Source organism: Vipera ursinii (genome assembly GCF_947247035.1).
Source record: "Vipera ursinii genome assembly, chromosome: 1".
NCBI classification, from domain to species: Eukaryota; Metazoa; Chordata; class Lepidosauria; order Squamata; family Viperidae; genus Vipera; species Vipera ursinii.
This window is the reverse complement of record NC_139512.1, coordinates 287,032,530-287,054,715: the sequence shown is the minus strand read 5'-3', so window position 1 is coordinate 287,054,715 and position 22,186 is coordinate 287,032,530. Positions and strand designations below refer to the sequence as shown.

General features: G+C 38.0%; 1 protein-coding gene across 1 annotated transcript in view; it reads right to left on the bottom strand.

Moving 5' to 3' along the window:
• RYR2 (ryanodine receptor 2) overlaps positions 1 to 22,186 on the bottom strand; it is a 329,037-nt gene that overhangs the window by 152,411 nt on the left and 154,440 nt on the right. Inside the window, exons 15-28 of the mRNA XM_083349904.1 lie at positions 21,571 to 21,754; positions 18,364 to 18,499; positions 17,034 to 17,129; positions 14,638 to 14,756; positions 14,339 to 14,472; positions 13,695 to 13,936; positions 13,186 to 13,378; positions 12,446 to 12,662; positions 8,394 to 8,498; positions 7,394 to 7,497; positions 6,718 to 6,801; positions 4,830 to 4,989; positions 2,350 to 2,497; positions 958 to 1,166 (exon numbers count right to left, since the gene is read on the bottom strand). Coding sequence (XP_083206030.1) covers positions 958 to 1,166; positions 2,350 to 2,497; positions 4,830 to 4,989; positions 6,718 to 6,801; positions 7,394 to 7,497; positions 8,394 to 8,498; positions 12,446 to 12,662; positions 13,186 to 13,378; positions 13,695 to 13,936; positions 14,339 to 14,472; positions 14,638 to 14,756; positions 17,034 to 17,129; positions 18,364 to 18,499; positions 21,571 to 21,754 — 2,131 coding nt within the window. The remainder of the gene's footprint in view (positions 1 to 957; positions 1,167 to 2,349; positions 2,498 to 4,829; positions 4,990 to 6,717; positions 6,802 to 7,393; positions 7,498 to 8,393; positions 8,499 to 12,445; positions 12,663 to 13,185; positions 13,379 to 13,694; positions 13,937 to 14,338; positions 14,473 to 14,637; positions 14,757 to 17,033; positions 17,130 to 18,363; positions 18,500 to 21,570; positions 21,755 to 22,186) is intronic.

Below are 22,186 nucleotides of genomic sequence, written 5' to 3'. Positions count from 1 at the left end.
CTCTTCCCAAGGCATCTGGACAACTGTGGTTGTGGACTCTTGTATGGCCAGGGTCTTGAACTAGATCATCTATAAGGTGCCTCCCAACCTTTACATTCCAAAATTGTCACCATATTGCAGATGCCACTTGCCATAAGGACAAACCTCATAACATAGCTTTGGTTTGTTTTAACATACAAATCACAACCCACTTGTTAAAACAATGCACTTAGTTGATAACACCACACTTTATGGTGGAGAACATAAGGGCAAAATGCTCATTTTTATTTTTTTGTTTCCTATCTGAAAGATCAATTTATAATAAATGTCAGGGAGGTTCAGAAAACCTACTAAAACCTACTAGCTCAATGTTAGAATTGGCAACAAATGTGTTCATCCCCCACTAATTAAGGTTTATATACAAACCCTTGGAGGCAGTACAGGTAATCCTCAATTTATGACCACAACTGAGCCCAAAATTTATAGTGCTAAGGGAGAAATTGTTAAGTGAGTTTTGGCCCATTTTACAACTTTTCTCACCACATTGGTTAACTGAACCACTGCAGTTAAATTAATAACACAGTTGTTAAGTGAATCTGGTTTCCCCATTGACTTTACTTGTCAGAAAGTTGCAAAAGGGGATCACATGATTCCGGGACACTGCAACCGTCATAAATGTGAGTCAGTCATCAAAACCATCCAAATGTAAATCACATTATGGGGATGCTGCAACAGTCATAAGCGTGAAGAAATGGTCATAAGTCACTTTTTTCAGTGCTGTTGTAACTTTGAGTGGCCACTAAGCATAATGTTGTAAGTCGAGGACTACCTGTAACTCAGATGTAGGTCTGTATCTAACCCTCTAAGTCTCAACTGAATCAATTATTTGATTCATAAGTCCCAAAGTTCTAAGGAGAAACAAAGAGAGACACCACAAGGCTAATCTTTTTGCCCTGACTCAAAAAAACGTACACATACCTTGAAACCATCAAATACAAATGCCTGATCATCTGAGCCAAGCTCTTGCTCTGGCTGACAACCTGGTCTGGTCCAGCCAACTCTCATATCTCCAGCAGTTACTACCTCAAATTCAAAGTACCACTTCCCAGTTTTTACAGCATATGTTTTTTCTGTTCGGAATATCCTGAACTTTTCAATCATGCCACCAAACACATCGGGCCTTGCAGCTGCAAAAGTTCAAAATGTAAGGAGATATATATATATATATTTATATAAAAATTAAATCACATTACCTAAATTTTTAAAAGTTAGGTAAGGTTATGGAGAATATTTGGAGCTCAGGGTTAAAATCCGGGGTCCTGGGTACTCTCTGAGCTTGCTTGTTTTCTTGCAGAGGTTTCATTACTCAAACTAGATAATCATCAGTGCTGATCTGAAAAGTTTTGGGAAAATTATGGTCCCTTTTATCAGACTCGAATGAAAAGAAAAGGCAAGAAAACATATTTTGTTTTCTCAACAATTGTTCAAGCCTTAGCAAAGTTTAAAAAAAGAAAAGGAGTACCTTTTTACAAAGTACTTCAGTCCAATGCTTACAAAAGAGAAAAAAATGTCAAATAATGGACAAAAGAACTGCGCTTACCTACTTTTGAAATGGATTGAAAACTTATCAAATTTGACATTATTTGTCCTGGTAGTTACTCAGAAGTACAATCCAAGTGTGTTACAATGAGACAGAATTTCTTTTGCTGATGAAATCCTTCATACATGTAAATATCCACTCTAGATTATGCCAGTGTCACTTACTTTCCAAAGAAGGGGACTTCAAAAAAAATGAAAAGTCAATAAATGAAGTATTGATAATTACGTACCTTGCTATATTTCAAAAGGAGCGCTCAAGGTAATGAGCTGAAGGAACAGCTTGGCTTCAAAAGCTGTGGGTGCTTCATTATTGAATGTTTTTAAGAACAGACTGGACAGCCACTTGTCTCAAATTATATAGGGTTTCCTGCATGATCAGGGGGTTGGACTAGAAAACCTCCAAGGTCCCTTCCAGCTCTATTCTGCTTGATTGATTAAACTATTTTAATGGAGCATTTGGGTGGAGGGGGTTTCCTTTAAATATAAAGTTATGTGGGTATGTATACGTTGTATTATTTTAATATATTTACATATATTTTTGTTCAGTTTTATTATAATTATTATTCTGTTTGGCATTATTTCAAAATTATTAATATTCCCTTGGACTCAAAAAATTAAAATAATTAGAATGATAAAAAATAAATATGCATTTATTTTGAAAAGTTAAAATAAAATTATACATTAAAAATGGGACATTCTTACCTTTCTTGAATTAATAAGCATATATAATAATATATATATATAAAAACTGTTTCAATATAATTTCAGTACCATGGTCTTGATCTGGAGCTTCAAGGTTATATCCATAGTTGATGAGAGTACGAACTGCTTCCCGGAGACTATCTTTGTTTGATTTCTTAGTGCGATCATCTAGAAGTATATAGGGGACAAGGCGGGGATTTCGACGGTTCTTCACATCCTATACAATATAACAATTATGAAAGATAATTTAAAGGACTTTAATTCCCAGTTTTTTTAATATGCTAATACTAAATAATTCTGCATCAACCTGGAAGAAAGAATCAAGTAGGTTCCTGAGGCGGTTCAATACATTTAGAAACAGATAAAAATGGTGCTTATCAAACATTAATAATAGAAGAATTGCCCAATACCTTCAATGAAAACTCAATTTAAAGCTAACTGTGGATATTGGATAAAGTTCTACAAGATATTTAGCGCTCTCTCTCTCTCTCTCTCTCTCTCTCTCTCTCTCTCTCTCTCTCTCTGTGTGTGTGTGTGTGTGTGTGTGTGTGTGTATGTGAGCATAACTTTGTGTGTGCCCAACTATTCAACTTTTCATAGTATTTATTAACTATTACCAGTTATTAATTAGTAACATTCTCTAGAGCAGGGCTTTTGTGGTATTTTGCCACGTAGCAGGTGATATGCAACCATCCTAGAGAAGTGTAGTGGGGGAGGGGAATAAGCCAAAGTGACCCAAGCCTAAGGGAGAGGCAACTGCAGCTGCAGGACTGTCGGGGCTCAGCAGAAGCCACAGGAGCTGAAAGGGCTCCAGCTGATTGGCTTCAGCTGATTGGCGCTTCTGGAAGCAGCGAGGAGCTGGAGGTGAATTGAAGAAAAGGGGGGAGAGGAGAGGCTATAAAAGTAGGTGGTTTTGGCGGGAAACAGGGAAAAAAGACAACAGGGAAAGAGAACGAGAACTCAGCAGGCAGGGAGGAAACAGGGACAGGGAAGAAGCAGCAGCTGTTGCTGGAAGAAAAGAAACCCTGGTTCGTTTTCTCCAGCACTGATGAAATAAAAAGCCAGCAGATGAGCATGTCAAAAAGGAGGTGGGTTTATATAGTTCTAGGTCAGCTGGCAGCTTGATTGGGTTACCGTAAGATTTTTTGTAGTTTTCCAGCATTTTATAATTCAGAGGCTCGGTTTGTGTGCTTTGGTTATTGGAATATTTTAGTCGGTATTTTAGGCTAGCAATGATCCAAAGTGTTGACTGCTGTAGGTTTCATCCCTTTAAACAAATGTAATTTATCTTTACCCCCTTATCTTGAGTCTGTCTATGGCTTTTAAAAAATTTTCTTTGAAAGTAAACTGGCTTAATTTAAGCCTAAAGCTTTTTGCAATTGCCAGAGCCTTTCTATCTAGAATTGCAACATTGTGACATGTAACATGCCTGAGGCAGCTTAAAGAAAAAAAACCCAGGAGTTTATGTGTTTATTTTCTGAGCCTTTCTTGCTTTGCACTTGATTCCTGTGTCTTTAAGGGTACAGGGAAGGGATTGGGTGGGTGCATTCTTACTACACTGTGGAAGAAGACCTCAGAAGGGAGAGAGGAGAAGGACCAACCAGCTAGCACAGGGGCCTACAAACTTAGCAACTTTAAGACCTGTGGACTTCAACTTCCAGAATTCCTCAACCAGCCATGATGGCTGAGGAATTCTGGGAGTTGAAGTCCACAAGTCTTAAAAGTGCCAAGTTTGAAGACCCCTGAGCTAGCTGGTAGTGGTGCATATTAATAAACATGGATAAATTCATCATACATTTGTCAGTGCAAAGGGAAAGTGATTCAGAAAAGGAACAGCCACCTTTTTTCTACAGTTTGTAATATTTTATTAGATTATAGAATAAAATACAAAAATACGAAAGCAAATAGTAGGACACAGTCGGGAGGAAAAAGGGGGGAAAGTGAGGGGGAGAAGGGAAAAAGAACAGACTTACTCTGTTGCAGTAGCATTAACATTGAACCTCAACTTTTTACTTTTCCATAATATTATAAACTAGCCATTTCTATAATAACAAATGAATCTAATCAGTAAAACTCAAATTCCCCCCCCCCTTTTTTAGTCATCAAGTTTTTGACACATTGCTAAGCACTAGTGGTACTCTAATATATTTTCATGTCCTAAAAGTGGTACAATCTGTGAAAAGGTTGAAAAGCCCTGCACTAGAGCATTGTGGGATATTTTAGTAGCTAATAAATTGGAACTGTTAGTGACTTTACTGCAATTATATTAGCATGCTTAATATAATGCATAATGACATGGTTATACTATACATTATCAATTTTTGCTTGATCTCAGAAACACTATTGTGAAGACACTATAGGGAGGAAGGATTTGTTTTCCTCATTTTGTCCATATCTCTACTTTTGAAAGGTTTAGTTCTGAAAATGTATCAATTAATGTGATGTCAAAAAAATAAAAGAGATCTCCAAAACTTTTTATCTCTTTCACTATCATCAGACATTTGGACATAATATGAGTACTATAAAGATTCCAGTATGTCTGGACTTACCTGTTGGATTCCATATGTCCATCCCTGTCTTATTCGATCTCTTGCCCATACATTGTGAGCATTCTCTGCAAGTTTATCAACCATGGATTCCTGGGATGGAGTCAACTTGATGCAACTTAGGTCCATAGGAGCAGGTTTATATCCACTTGATAATAGATAACTGTTAATTTTTTTAAAAAAAACTAATGAATTCTTATGTTTTTTTATGAATTTAAAAAACTTAAGTCTTGATCATTGCATTGTTCTGGTATTAAATTATTAGATTCAGATCATTCATTTCCTTGTATTGGAATTAGTAATCAGTACAATAATTCAAGAATCAAAACCCAAATTCCAAAATTTATAGGTCTTTGAAATGAAATTATATGTAAATTAAAATGTTTTCTTATATTTTTATGCTGGAACTCTACTTCATTATACTGCAGTTTTTGGTCTAAAACATATCAATTTCCTGACTCTTTCCTAACTAACATACCACATTACATCATCTACTCTTAATTTTTTACAATTTGTGGCTTGCATATTTCCAAATGGAATTTTTATTATGCAAATATTCTATCTCATACATAAAATCGTATGGAGGTTTAGATATCTTCAACTTCCCATTTCCGGTGTTATATCTGGGTCTTCCAAATTTTTATTTATTTGTGCCTGTAAGTTGGTTTCTTCTTTCAAATTCTCTACCATATCAGTTTCCTCTATTTGTTCTTCTGGTTTCTGAGTCACTAGTTCATTCTTTATGGTCATTTTCTAACGTTTTTTCCTTGTAAGTTTAAGTTGGAGAGTTGCTTGTTTATGTTATTTAAATTATTTTTAGTCTCCTCATAATTTAAAACAATTGTCTCTTGAATTGATTTCAACATGAAAAGAATTTCTTTCTGAAGTCCATTTACATTTTCTTGTTCATTAACCATGTTTCTTCCAAAGAGAAATAGTCCAGAAGAACTTTCCCACTGTTTCTTAATATTTCTTGATAATTCTTAAACTAAGTCAGTCAATATTTGTAATCCAGGCCGGCCAATTTAGAATGGTTTATTGTCTCCTTCGTACAGATAAAACAGCCCAAGGATTTTTTCCCCCTTTTTCCAGCTGCAGTCTGCAAAAGTGAAAGTTTCCAGGAACAACGAAGAGCCTTATCTATGTCTGGGCTTTGTGCCAAATTTTCTTTAACCAAAATAAATTGTAATGCAAAGTTTCACCACTAGATGTTGTTAACATCCATCTTTCAGCTTTTAAGTCCAAACCTATTTCACCAACTTTTCAAATATCTTTTCAAAAAAGAAAGTCTTAGAAATACTTTTAGTCCCCAAATTTCTCAAGGCTATGTCTCTATATTAAATCCAAATTAATCTTGTAGTTTTCTCTAATATCCCCCCCAAAGAAAGTTAATCGCTGCTTCTCTTTTCCTGAGAGAACAGGGCAGAAATTCCCCTTCTCTCTATCATATGGAGGATCTTTTTTCAAGAAGAGGTTTTAAAATTATAAAGAAAGGATCATTCTCACCCAATTCCATCCGTGTTGTTCAGAGGTTGCTAGTTAGTGCTTATCTTGGATTGTCAATGATTTTTGGCTGGCCACATAAATGCAGCCAGTCTTTCTTCTGCCAGTTTGAAGAGCTTCCTCAGATCAAACGGAAGGGCCGTTGCCCCTCCAAAATTGATGAGGGTCCTCTTCTTCTTCATTATCTCTCCAGGGTGACTTTAGACCCTTTTTAGGGTCCCCAGCAGAGCGAAATCGGACATGGAAAATGGAGCTCCATTTTCCTGCACCCATCACACCACAACATCTAACCCGGAAGTCCCAGATATCTTCAATGTCTATATTACTAGACTGGGTATAGGAGATACAGTAGACATATTTGCACTTAATAGTCTGAGTTTAAACTTACTTTTTGGGAAGTTTTAGTTTCTTCACCTTTTCTTCAGCATGCTCATCAGCAATTCCAACATGACAACCTAATGCCAGCAATGTTCTAGAAGAACAAAACCATTATATTTGAAATAATTAAAATCAAGCAAGATGTGCTAACTGAAAGACAAGGCTAGAATTACTTGTGCAATTTTATAGTTACACAATTGTAACTATTATAGTTAAATTATAATTGTTATAGTCATATGGCAAGAGTTTTGTCTTTTCTTATTTTGCTTATATTTTTGAAAATAATTATCGGCCATGATTTCTGAGTTATATCTTATTGTAGATTTTTCTATTCAACTTTGCATAGAGCAGTAATCACTTATTTACAAATTTTTGCTATCCAGATTTATACAATATGCATTCTCTTCCATTTATATATGATTACTGAGAAATATTTTAAAAGAAACAAACATGAGTTTTCTGTAATTCTCATTAAAAATGAAGGTTCAGTAATATCATATGAATAAATAGCCTATATCAAAAGAAATTACTTGTAAATATGCATATTTATATAGATTCACACAATCCAGAAAATTAATGAGTACTTTGCTAATCCTGTATAGTGTAAACCAAATTTCATAATCTATTATGAATTCATACACCCATAGAAATTTACTTGCTAAAATATAAACATAAGTCTGACTTACTTTAATGTTTCTAGTGACATCTGAAGATTGTAATTCCGTTCTTGTTCAGGCAGTTTAGCAAACTCTACCAAACAGGGATGCTGTCGCTTGTTGTCATCTCTAATCTGTAAAATAGGATTTCAGTTTATCCTATAATTGTAGCCTAAAAGAATCAATTCTTACTGACAAGGAGTAGAATTTCCCTGCAAAAAAACACATGTCCACCTTTCTGGTAATATTCCACACGAAAACATATTCATGCATTACGTTTTTCCACTCTTATTTAAGTGTGCAATTTTTAACTCTTGCATTTTAGTTCTCCCTGATTGTTCCTGTCAGACTGCAGCCAATGTCAGTATTTCAGGACAGTCTGCAGAGTATGGTGACAAAAAGGCAAGATGGTGGCCAAAACAGATGCAACAGAAGCCCCTCCTTTTGTTGTCGCACACATGATGTTCATTCATAAAATGCAAATGAAGCTTTGATTGCCCTGAGGCAGCCACCATCTTGGCTTTTTTGACCTGACTCTGTGGATAACTCTGATTGGTTTTTTTCTGTGTCATTTTTTAAATTATATTTTTACATGATGCAAAACTCGTTAGAAAACCAAAACAGTCATTTAGGCACTAAAAAGACTTCCAAATTATATACATAAGCATATATATGAATTTATATATATACATATATATATATATATATATATATATATATATATATGTATGTATGTATGTATGTATGATGTATGTATGTATGTATGTGTATATATATGTTTTCTGAGATTTTCGCGGGTGTTTGTATGTGGATCTTTGGTCATTCGGGTTTTTCCCCACGTAGAATTGAAGGTGTAAGAGCAACATTTTGACGAAATCTCATCCGTCATCCTCAGGCTGGTGGCTTCAGCTTCGTTCTTCTGGGAGAAGTGTATATATATATGTGTATAATATATATATATATATATATATATATATATATATATATATATATATATATATATATATGCCAAATATAGAAAAGTACATACTGGTCCATACTGCCATCCAAGTTCAATTTTATTCATCACCCAAAGTTCATGGATATTCTCAGCTAGTTTTTCTCTAATTCTTTCCAGATGTGGAGGTAATACAATCTAAAAATAGAAGAATGAATTTGTTAAAAAAATAAAGTGGTTAAACAGTACAATTAAGAAAAAAAATAAACCAATGAAATCATTATCCCAGACATTTTGTTGGCTTTTTTTTACTGGTTAAAAGTCCCATTAAACACAAATGAAATTTAGCTCTGGACTGTGAGGAAATGGATATACTTACAGTGAGAATTAAAGAAAAAGAAGATACAGAATATTTTCAAACATGGAACCTATTCTATCAATGACTGGAAAAACACAATAGAGAATAAGAACTTAATTGGTATTACTAAACATAATAAATTAACCGAGACAACATGTTGTTCATTAAGCACTAAGGAATTTTAATAAAAGAAAATTAATAAAATATATTATATAATATCTGTATTATAAATATCTTAATGCCAATTAAATGGTACCGCCCCAGACTCTTAATGGATCCCCAGAGGTTCCAGGCGACGCTGGGGTCCCCACCTGCCTCCCTTGCTCACAGCTCGGCAGATGCCTTAGTGGAAGCCTGGGAAAGGGCAGCCACTGAGGCTCTTGACCGTGTTGTACCCCTGCGGCCCCTGACCCGGTGCAGATCCCGTCGAGCTCCATGGTTCTCCGTGGAGCTCCGGGAGATGAAGCGTCGGAGACGGGGCCTAGAGAGCGGTTGGAGATCCAGTCGATCCGAATCCGACCGATTGCGACTAAGAGCCTATACTAGGTCTTATCTCGCTGCGATAAGGGAGGCGAGGTCTAACCACTTCGCCACCCTTATCGCGTCTGCAGATAATCGCCCGGCCGCCCTGTTTAGGGTGACTCGCTCCCTCCTGAATCAAGAGGTGAGGGAAGAACCCTTGCAGGGTCGTGCCGAGGAGTTTAACCAACATCTGTCGGACAAAATCGCTCGGATTCGGACCGGTCTGGACTCTGACTGGGCAGAGTCTGTCGATCAGGACGCGGGCGGTCTTGTCGATATTACCTGGGAGGAGTTTGATTCTGTGACTCTGGAGGAAGTGGACAGGATCATGGGGAGGCTAAGCTCCACCACATGTTTATTGGACCCGTGCCCTTCCTGGCTGGTTTATGCAGCCCGGGAGAGGACACGTAGCTGGTTCCAGGCAGTTATATCGGCTTCTTTGAACGAGGGAAGCTTCCCCGCCATCTTGAAAGAGGCGGTGGTGAGGCCTCTCCTCAAGAAGCCTGCCTTGGACCCAGCTGTATTGAACAACTTTCGTCCCGTCTCCAACCTTTGCTTTCTTGCAAAGGTTGTTGAGAGTGTGGTGGCGCATCAGCTCCCTCTGGTCCTGGATGAAGCGGATTATCTAGACCCGTACCAATCGGGTTTCAGGCCCGGGTACAGCACGGAGACGGCATTGGTCACGCTGGTGAATGATCTCTGGAGGGCTCGGGACAGGGGACATTCCTCTGTTCTAGTCCTATTAGACCTCTCAGCGGCTTTCGATACCATCGACCATGGTATCTTGCTGCGGCGTCTCAGGGGATTGGGAGTGGGAGGCACGGTCTTACAGTGGTTCTCCTCCTATCTCCAGGGATGTTCGCAGTCGGTGTTGGCAGGAGGGCAGAGGTCGACCGCGAGGTCTCTCATTTGTGGAGTTCCTCAGGGGTCGGTCCTCTCGCCTCTCCTGTTCAACATCTATATGAAACCGCTGGGTGAGATCATTCGTGGTTTTGGAGTTGGGTATCATCAGTATGCTGATGATACCCAACTTTTCCTTCGACCCCAATCCACCCCAGTGATGCCCTCAACGTGATGTCCCGTTGCCTGGAGGCGGTTCGGGTCTGGATGGGGAGGAACAGACTTCAACTCAACCCCGACAAGACTGAGTGGCTTTGCATACCTTCATCCCGGGTTGATTCGGATATTCCACCTCTCTCTATTGGGGGTGAACTATTACCCCCCGTAGATAGGGCTCGCAACTTGGGAGTCTTCCTAGATTCACGGCTCACCTTGGAAGACCACATAGGGGCTGTGACTAGGGGGGCTTTCGCCCAGGTTCGCCTGGTGCGCCAGTTGCGGCCCTATCTAAGCCGGGATGATCTATGCATGGTCACTCACGCGCTTGTGACCTCTCAACTAGACTACTGCAACGCTCTCTACATGGGGCTGCCCTTGAGGACCACCCGGAAGCTCCAACTGGTACGGAATGCAGCCGTGAGAGTTGTGTTGGGAGTCTCCCGATACTCCCATGTTACACCTCTGTTCCGTGAGCTGCATTGGTTACCAGTTGTCTTCCAGGTGAGATTCAAGGTAGTAGTAATGGTGTTCAAAGCCCTACATGGCAGGGGGCCGGAGTACCTTAGGGAACACCTGCTGCCGGCATCAACTTCCCTCCGCCCTTTGCGTTCCCACAGAGAGGGTCTCCTCAGGGTGCCACCGGTCAGAGAATGTCGATTGGTGGTCCCCAGGGGGAGATCCTTCTTTGTGGGCGCCCCGGAGCTATGGAATCAGCTACCAGTGGAGCTCCGGACGGCGCCCGATCTTCGCTCTTTTCGCCGCGAGCTAAAAACATACTTTCTTGAACAAGCTGGCCTGGCCTGATGAGGGGACTGGGGGGGTTGTTATTGTCATTTTACTGGGGTTTTAAGATGTATTTTTAGTATATGGGCATGTATTTAATTATTTTTTAACTTTTGTAATCCTGTATTTTTATTCTTGCCCTGTTCACTGCCCTGAGTCCTTCGGGAGAAGGGCGGTATAGAAATATTATTAAATTAAATTAAAAAATTAAATGTACAATATATAACTTGTTCATTTTAACAAAAATATTTTTTTATCTTTCAGTTATAGTTAGTTGGTGAAAAAATTAAAAATTCAATTATTTCAGGTTCTTTAAAATTTCTAGAAATACCGTTCCATTAAAAAAAATCTATCACCTATCATACCTATTTTCTTCAGAATTAAGAAAACAAGAATCAAAATATAAGTGCAACAAATTGCAGATAAAGAACTGTGTCATTCTCCACTAAACCCAATTCTGTTCATGAACCCAATGCTCTTCATCAGCTCAGTTCTTATATCAATAAAGCAGTAGAATTAAAGTTACTTAAAATTGTCACACAATATTGCGACTCAAATGGATTATTTTAAGCATTTACACAATATACATCCAATCAGGGGACACTTTTTGTGTCAGATTTTACATATCTATCATATGCATTCATTCCTATCTGCAATGCTGTAATGTGCATATAAGAAATGTGCATTTTGATGTCATGAAGAATGCTTCACCATTATGGCCTTGCTTCACAACTTTGCATGCAGGCACGTAAGTTATCCAATTTGCATCTTAATGCTTGTATTGTCATTCTCCCATCCCACTTTGCTTCCCCCACTCCATGGATATATGAGGCCAATGCAACCATGATGTAGAATGTATTCATATTTATGGTGATTCCAGAACAATCATTGAATTGCATTTGACATATTTAAAATGTTTAATAAAAATATTATAAATAAATTTGCTTTTCTGATTATAACCTTAACTATAGCTCTAACCGTGTGGATTCACCTATACCGAAATCAAAATGACTGGGGCTGTAAATGTTTGTTCTGTCATTTTACATCTGAATTGAAAAAAATGTATAAGGGATTTTATATACAAATCTGAGAGAAAAATAACTATGGCACTGATTATTACAAGTACAGAGCAATGCAGTTTCTTAAGCCACTTCTTACAGGTTCTCTGCTATTTTCTCAACATATTTTATTCTTGCCTATATATGTTGTCATTTATTATACGAAACTCAGCTTAATTCCAATACTTGCTATTAATATCTGCTAAATGCCTGGAAAGTGGAATTCTGATTACCATCTCAAACTATGATATTGATATAACAATATTTCTAGCAGTTACAGTGTTTGCCATCTAACCTACTACTGGTTTTAACATAATGTAAATTAAACCTAATGCATGCTTAAAGTCAATGTACATTTTACATACCTGACTGGTATCTACAGGTACAGGAGTGAATGCTGCTTGTGACAAAGAGATATTTGGTCCCAAGAGATCCCTTGAGCAATTGCAATCTTGTTTATATTCCCTGCTGGGTTCCACTTTAAACTTTTCTTTGGGCAGAATAGCTTCAAAACATGGAGCATATCCTGGAGGGGGAAGGAATTTAAATTCCCCATGGCGGCCTCCGAGCAAAAATCGTACTCTGCAAGATAAGTACAATGTGACAGACTCCGTATTAATTAAATATTTCTTGCAGAGGAGATTATTGATAAAATTACAATAGCTCTGGCAAAGGGAATAAAGGATGAACTTGATAATGATCATATTTCTGCAAGTATTAATATACCGTACACATTTCTAAGCGAGATTCATCCCAGATCCTTAGGTTTAACATTTCCATTGCTTAAGGTATGTGGGAACTGAACTACACATCTGTTGGATAATGAGACTGGGGAAGGCTTTATCCTTCATCATTTTCCTATTTAAAATCATGTTAAAATATAACATGGTTTCTAGTAGAGAAACCATAAAAATTTCAAAAAAAACCCAATGTCCTTTCAAATTTGATCAGTTCTCAAATTACTATAGTCCCTACCAATTTAAGGTGACCTACACTCTCTACATCTGCTTTTTTAAAAAAAGTTAATCAAGTCACTGATCTAGATTAGACCTTAGCAAAGAAAATACTGAATGTATTAAGAAAATAATTGGATGTGGATACGAACTTTATCCCTGCTGAAAAGCTGACAACTGGAAAGAAAAGACCATCTGTGTTGAAATTCTCAAACATTCCCTGGACTGGCTGCCCATTTATTCGGAATGAAATGCTTGGAGCACTCAGGTCAAGGCAGCAGCTGATGACATCATCAGTCCTGAGTAGATGATGATTAGGAGAATTGACAGATCTTGCTACACAACCTATAATTAGGAATGAATATTATTAGAGAAAAATTGAAGATCTCAATAGAAAACCTACTTTCAAAGATCTCATAACCACATTGAGAAACACAAAACTACATAATAGACAGGCTAACTCAGTATCAACTATTTTAACTCAGAGGTACCTCAATTTCATATAGAAATCTTTCTCTATTTCTCCACATGCAAAAACAGAAACAGGGACTTTCTCCTTTCATACAGTTGTTCCAATCCTTCTATAGCTGTTATCCTATGTAGCTCTTTTAATTTAAAACCTAACTTGCAATATATTTAGGTTTTAAACAATTAGTCTTACCTGACCATAGATGAAGTCCATCAAAACCATAGGAATATAAGTCATCACCAACACCATTGCCACCCCATTCTTCTCCACCCACAGGATATGGTGAATAACCTTCTGTTGATGCCCAACCTACACGAAGGTGAGTAGCTTCTGCTGTTGTAAATGGCTCCACATAATCAACCATTAATTCATAATACCATTTCCTGTACTGAGCAGAGCCCTCGCTGATTCCAAGGAAAATATTTGGTCGCATGCTAAATGCAAGCAAAACAATATATTTTAAAAATCAGTAAACAAAATATATCACAAAATGGATTTTTTAAAAAAAGCAAACATTTTAATGCTCAGTTCTGCTACACCAAGGAAGTTTAAATAAAAATAATGTTATTATAAAAGGGCTTCCATATATATGCTCATTTATATAATGTATATAATGTATGTTCTTATTTGTGGTTTTTTACTTGTGTGTAGTATGCACTGTGAACAGCACTTAATTTTGTTGTGACTTACACAATGACAATAAAGATATTCTATTCTATTCTATTCTATTCTATTCTATTCTATTCTATTCTATTCTATTCTATTCTATTCTATTCTATTCTATTCTATATACATATACATTAGCACTAAAAATAATATCCTGTTCCAATTTTTACCTGCTCACATGATTGACAAGGTGTGTTTGAAGAAGGAGGTCTCTCCCTGGCAGAAGATTGTCACAGATCAAATGTTGATTGGATCGCACAGCTACTCCATGACATACACACAATGAGCACAAAACATCTAATACCTTGAGGGGGGGGGAATGATGATAGAGGTGGTTATTAAAGTTTTAAGTCACTGTAGCTTCTATATAAAAAAATTAAATGTACTTCATTGTTATCTTATGTTCTACTTATAAAACTTATATGAATCACATAGACAATTCAAATAAATTAATGTTTGTCTTGTATACCTTATGGTTTCTCCCATGTTTGTCCAAAAGACAAATGATTGATTTAATATGTCCTTCTTTAATAATATTCAATGCTTCTGGACTTTCCACCAACACACAGTGTAATACTTCAAGAATTCCTAAAAATATAGAAGCCCCCATTTTAGTATTTAACTCTTTATATTCTTTGAAAAACATACAATAAAGAACAGTCATAATAATCTAAGAATGATCATAGTAATGCTTTTTCTTCCAACAGTATAATTATTTTAAATCAAGAGAAAAGAATACTTTAAATAAAACAAAAAGGACAACATAGTTGCTTTTGCTTTCATAATGAATTAATTTGCATACTTAAGAAAATGCTTCTTATACTAATCCTGATAAGCATGGATAGTTGAGAATAACATAATAGACTAGCCAATTAACATAGCCTGCTTTCATGTGCAACGATAAACTTGAAGTGAGAATTCATATCTCGCCATTTTCAAGCAGCCCTCAAATTCCACCATTTTTCCAGATTCTACTACAGCTTCTCTACTGTTACTATGTTTTATAACAAATTTAAATAAATCAAATGTTTGATCTGAAATAAATATTTTACCAATTTCAAGAAGATTCCGAAGGTTGTAAAGAATCAATTGGGACTTTTTGTTTTGTTTTGTTGATTTGTTTTTGTTCAGGAGCTATTAAATACAGTACTTGTTGATTAGTATTCTGAGGAGAATATCCAATTTAGTAGATAAGACCATTTCAAACTGTACCACCCAAATGGAATGGAATTATGTACAGAAAAATACTTTTAGTTTGTGGGATAAAATTAATATTATGAAAATGAAGTATCAAGACTGATAAATATTTTGAAAGCAACGCCTATATCAGTTTCACTTGAATATTTTAAAAGACAGGTACATTATTGAAGCATTTCCCCTTGTTTTAACTGTCTTATAATGATGGTGGTTGTTGTGTAGTGAGTTCTTTGCGCAGGAAAGGAGACGAGGCCTTCCGACCCTGGTCATCTTCTGGTCTTCTCGGCTGGTTCCTGCGTCTTCTGATCCTGCTTCTCCAAGGCCAGGGATTGATCCACTGAGCACATGGTCGCTAGCGTGTCTGGCTAGCCGACCGTGGGGGGGGGAATGCCTTTTCCCGCCAGGTGTGTGCTGCTTCTCCCCTAGTGGACTTCAGCTCTTTTGGAGAAGCAGGATCCCATCCTCGTCACCAGTGTTATGTAGTGAGTTCTTTGTGCAGGAAAGGAGGTGAGGCAAGTGAGTTCAGCAATGGTCACGTTTATTTGCTTGCAGGATCTGAACTGAGAATTAGGCTACAGCCTGCAGCAATTTATAGCCTGGCCCCTAGGCAGCAGCCAATAGGTTTAAAGCAACCCATTGCCGCCTAGGGGCAGCCAATAGCAGCACTGGAGCCGGGGAGTCTGAGTTGCTGGAGAGCCGTTAGCTGCTCCAGCTTACCACGTGGTGTTACAAGTGAGCCCAACACATAACAGTGGTGACTTTAATTTTCATGAATTTAAACAACTATCAGCCTCAATCAAATATTGAATAAATTATATTAACTACATACCACTGCAGGCTTAGATTGAGAGTTATTATTTAGCACTTTGCAAGCTTGGCACATTCCTGGTTGTAACTGTAATAAGGATTTGGCAACTCTTCCACCACTGAAAGCAGTTAGACAAATTTGGGCTCAACTGGACAGAAAATTTAAATGTGATTTTTTTCCCCTCTGATGAGATACTGATAATTAGTAGCAATACTTTATTAAAAATGGCTGGTTTTTATGGAAAATGTGAGTTTATAATGAGATCATTACATCAACTATTAAGTATTGGTATTTTTAAAACTTCTGAAATTTTGCAAATAAAATATAGTTTATGTAAAAGTTATGGCCTGTGGTACATACATCCCATATATATATGCTCATAGGGCCTCTGACTCTTTGAAGCACTCGAAGTGTCTGAGAAGTCCTTTACAGGGACAAAACCAACAATGTAATATTATCACAAAAATAAAAATTGAAAATTACCCACAGTTGATAAATATAGACAAATTTTGCATATCTTTGGGATTGGTCCACAGTTCTGATCCAACCAACATTTTGTGCCTGCACAGAGGTACACATTTGGCCTCTTTTCCCAGTTTCCCAGCAATTCCAGTGAACCGTGGAATGTTAACCTTACATGATCATCCTCTTGCTGTACGTTATAAGTAAGCAATCTTATAACAGAGAACTTGTTGAGGGAAGTAACAAATGTTTGTGCAAGCGTTGCCCCGAGTTTTCTGAGATCTTATGGCTAGGAAAATATAGTATTTTAACTTGATTTCCTATACCAAATATTCATATTGAATTCTGGAAGAAGAAACTATGAATTCAAATATACATCATAATGCAAAGAAACATACCAGAAGATGCTTCCAATCTCTCCAGTCTACTAATGAGCCAATCAAGAGATCCAGAGAACTGAGCACAATTTTTACGATTCCCTCTAATCAAAGCCGCTAGGAATGAATAAAGAGATAAACTCTTAATTTAAAAATCCTCACATGCACTGGCTGAAATCATCATATAGCACTTTGACCCCAAATTGGGGTTTACTAAACTAAGCATAAATTAAAATTAGAAAATATTCTATGAAAAGCACTAATTATATTTGGACTGTTAAAAATGATAGCAACATTGATACATGATTAATAGTTAGCTATGAAACCCAGAGATTAGAATAAAATTACTAATATCCAGAATATAGGTAGCCCTCAACTTGCAACAGTTCATTTAGTGAACATTCAAAGTTACAATGGCACTGAAAAAAGTGACTTATGACCATTTTTCACACTTATAACCGTTGCAGTGTCCCCATGGTCATGTGATCAAAATTCAGACACTTGGCAACTGACTCTTATTTATGACAGTTGCAGTGTCCTGGGGGTCATGTGGTCACCTTCTGCGACCCTCTTGACAATCAAAGTCATTGGGGAAACCAGATTCACTTAACAAGGTGCTGGTGATGACCTATAAAGCCCTACATGGCTTGGGTCCGGGATATCTTGAGGGAACACCTACTGCCGGCATCAAGTTCCCTTCGTCCAGTGCGCTCCCACAGGGAGGGTCTTCTCAGGGTGCCACCGGTAAGAGATTGCCGGCGGACGACACCCAGGGATAGGGCCTTCTCAGTGGGGGCGTCTGCCCTTTGGAACCAGCTGCCAGTGGAGCTGAGGACTACCCACGACCTCCGTTCATTCCGCCGGGACCTGAAGACCTGGCTCTTCGAGCTCTCTGGCCCAGGCTGAGGATTAATTTTATTTTAACTGGGGTTTTACTTATACAGGGACAAATTTAATTTTTTTTAAACTTGTTTTTAACTTTTGTATTTTGGTTTTTAATTACCCTGTAAACCGCCCTGAGTCCTCCAGGAAAGGGCGGTATATAAATGTAATTAATTAAATAAATAAATAAATAAATAAATAAATAAATAAACAACCATGTTACTAACAGCTGCAATGCTTCACTTAACAACTGTGGCAAGAAAAATTGTCTACAGTCTAAACAAACAACTACAGTGTAAACAAATTCTTTGATTTTAATTCAAGGGTGCATTTGGACTTCTGAAGATCTTTATCATACATAATATATGTTTTCCATAAATCATAAAATTTCAACATTCCAGGGGTTTTAGCACATATATTTGAGTATGTTTAGATGTTATTAATCTGTTACTCGAAGGGTATGTCTTACCTAATAATTCATACAATGAATTTAGAATAGATTTCCAAGTTTCTCCTGCTTCCTTTCCAGCGACGTCAGCAAAATGAGCTGCACTGCTGTATACATGTAAGCGATCAATACATTCAAGCACTAAATTGATCATACCCTATAAGAAAAGAGGCGTTTATTCCCAACCATTTTGTATTTTGTATAAAATGAATACAGGGTCTGCCTTCTCTCTCTCTCTCTCTCTCTCTCTCTCTCTCTCTCTATCTCTCTCTCTCTCTCTCTCTCTCTCACACACACACACACACACACACTCAGAGTGTTAAAAATCTCTGAGCTTTTTTTTACATGTGGTATTGTACACACAGTTATACTTGTACATAGATAACAAGTACGTAATAAAGGAACTGAGCTTTGGGGAAACGAACAGGCCCAAAAACCAGAAAAAGGCACAAGTAAATATTGACATAAGCAGGACGGCCCTATCTTCATATTTTAGGAAGAAGTAAGTCATGCTGCATTAAGACAAAATCCATCTTTAAAACTACATTTCTCCATTGGTATTGTTTAGCTAACTTCTTAAAAGCATTCAATTTCTATATTAATTCCATCTCCATATGGTTAGTCAGTCTCATTGAGCCATATATTTTGCAAACCTAATATCTAATATTCTGCATATTCTGCATCAGTTTTTTGAAGAATGTGCATATTACAGGCAATTCATGTATCTCCTCATGTTTTCCCGGAGGATTATGATGGAATGAGACCTAAAATGTTATTTAGCACTGTGTGTGTGTGTGTGAGGTCTGAGCTCACATAGGTGAAACTCGAAAAATTAGAATATCGTGCAAAAGTTCATTTATTTCAGTAATGCAACTTAAAACGGGAAACTAATATATGAGATAGACTCATTACATGCAAAGTTGTGATTTGTCATAATTGTGATGATTATGGTGTACAGCTCATGAAAACCCCAAATCCACAATCTCAGAAAATTAGAATATTACATGCAATCAATAAAACAAGGAGTGTACATAGAACAATATCGGGCCTCTGAAAAGGATAAGCATGCATATGTACTCAGTACTTGGTTTGGGCCCCTTTTGCACCAATTACTGCCTCAATGCGGCATGGCATGGAAGCTATCAGCCTGTGGCACTGCTGAGGTGTTATGGAAGACCAGGATGCTTCAATAGCAGCCTTCAGCTCTTCTGCATTGTTCGGTCTCATGTCTCTCATCTTTCTTTTGGCAATGCCCCATAGATTCTCTATGGCAGACATGTCAAACACAAGGCCCGGGGGCCGGATCCGGCCCCTGAAGTGGTTTCATGTGGCCCACGAAGCCATCCTGGAAACAGTGAGGGAACGGCCCCCTCTACCTTGGCCCTGGCCCAGAGACCCTCCTTCTGCCAGGGACCCTCAGATCTGTCCCACTCCTGCCCAGGCCCCCATAGGCACCCTTGATGCGAACGATGTAGAGCTGGCCACGCCCACCCAGTAGGCCATATGCACTCTAGCCACGCCCACCCAGTAGGCCACGCCCACCCTGGCCATACCCACCCGGCCCCCTGAGGGCAACCGCAATGCTGATGCGGCCCTCAATGAAATTGAGTTTGACACCCCTGCTCTATGGGGTTCAGGTCAGGCGAGTTTGCTGGCCAATCAAGCACAGTAATCCCACGGTCATTGAACCAGGTTTTGGTGCTTTTGGCAGTGTGGGCAGGTGCCAAGTCCTACTGGAATATGAAGTCAGCATCCCCATAAAGCTCATCTGCGGAAGGAAGCATGAAGTGCTGGTAGACAGCTGCGTTGACCCTGGACTTAATGAAGCACAGTGGACCAACACCAGCAGATGACATGGCTCCCCAAATCAACACAGACTGTGGAAACTTCACACTGGACTTCAAGCATCTTGCAGTGTGTGCCTCTCCATTCTTCCTCCAGACTCTGGGTCCTTGGTTTCCAAATGAGATGCAAAAGTTGCTCTCATCAGAAAAGAGGACTTTGGACCACTGAGCAACAGACCAGGTCTGTTTTTCTTTAGCCCAGGTAAGACGCTTCTGATGTTGTTTGTTGTTCAGGAGCGGCTTGACAAGAGGAATATGACATTTGAAGCCCATGTGCAGGATCCGTCTGTGTGTGGTGGCTCTTGATGCACTGACTCCAGCCTCAATCCACTCCTTGTGACTTTTGAATGGCCTTTTCCTGACAATCTTCTCCAGGCTGCGGTCATCCCTGCTGCTTGTGCACCTTTTTCTTCCACACTTTTCCCTTCCACATAACTTTCTATTAATGTGCTTTGAACATCCAACTTCTTTTGCAATTACCTTTTGAGGCTTTCCCTCCTTATGGATGCTGTCAATGATGGTTTTCTGCACAACGGTCAGGTCAGCAGTCTTCCCCATGATTGTGATTCCTATTGAACCGGACTGAGAGACCATTTAAAGGCTCAGGAACCCTTTGCAGGTGTTATGGCTTAATTAGCTGATTAGAGTGGGACACTTTAAGCCTAGAATATTGCACCTTTTCACAATATTCTAATTTTCTGAGATTGTGGATTTGGGGTTTTCATGAGCTGTAAGCCATAATCATCACAATTATGACAAATCATGGCTTGAACTATCTTGCTTTGCATGTAATGAGTCTATCTCATATATTAGTTTCCCCTTTTAAGTTGCATTACTGAAATAAATGAACTTTTGCACGATATTCTAATTTTTCGAGTTTCACCTGTACTCTACTATCTCACCTCACATCTCCTATCTGCAAGTCTACATGAAAAACACTGGAATGACTCACTTCATGTTTTAATTAATCATGGCTTATTACTGAATCCCCAAGGAATAATGTGATTAGCTGAAAAGATGGGTTACTGAAACAATATAAATCATGTAGTATATGATATTGATTTGCTTGGTTTAAACAAATCCTTTTATAAATTAACTCAATTTCCAACACAGACAAATGAGAAATTTTAATGGCAGTTTAAGCTTGTTTGTAACCTGTACTTGTAGCTTATTTACTGACCTACAAATAACGTATAAAATACGTTATTTCATAAAATCCTTCATCATCCAGACTTGTGAAATCTTCAGAAGATAAAAATGCTTTTTTTTCTGACAAGGTTTGCCTCCATTGGAACAGAAACCTGAATTTAAAAATCTTATAGACATTATACTGCAGATTTGGAACAGTTTTAATTTTTTTCCATAAAGAAAACAAGACTGCTACCTCTTCTTGGAAGAGATTTTGTCGATTCTTCAGAGCTCTTAGGCGGTTCTGTTTGTCTTCATGCTCTAAGTGGTCATCTGGTGGGTGGAAGTAACCAATCAAGTCCTGAAGGCTAAGGCTGACTGATTCAATGGGTAAATCAACTATGGAAGACTTAGCTTTCTTGCTGAGAGCATCAAGGCCCCTAAAGTTAATGTAAATGTTCACTCATTAGACATATATTTTCATCTGATTTTTAATGCTATCATTACAATATCCCGATTTAACCAGTTAATCAGCAAAATACATGATGTCTCAGTATCAGTAAGGAACAAGCACTAAGTAAAAGGGATGTGCAAAGATCATCCAGTCCAATTCTGATTTAGAGCTCTGGAAATGAACCAAGCAGTTTGCTCTGGAGATAATTTAGTACAATGTAATGCCCAGATTGTGATTCGAAGAACTGGAGCAGCTGTCTTCCAGGTGAAAAGCACGAACAGCTGTAATTTTCCCCCCCACTAGAATATCACAATGACTTCTGCAGGTAAACTAAAAAGTTGTGAGGGAAGAATTATATTAAAACTATATGAAACTGGTGTAGCGGCTTTCAAGACAATTCTTTTAAAATTTATTACAT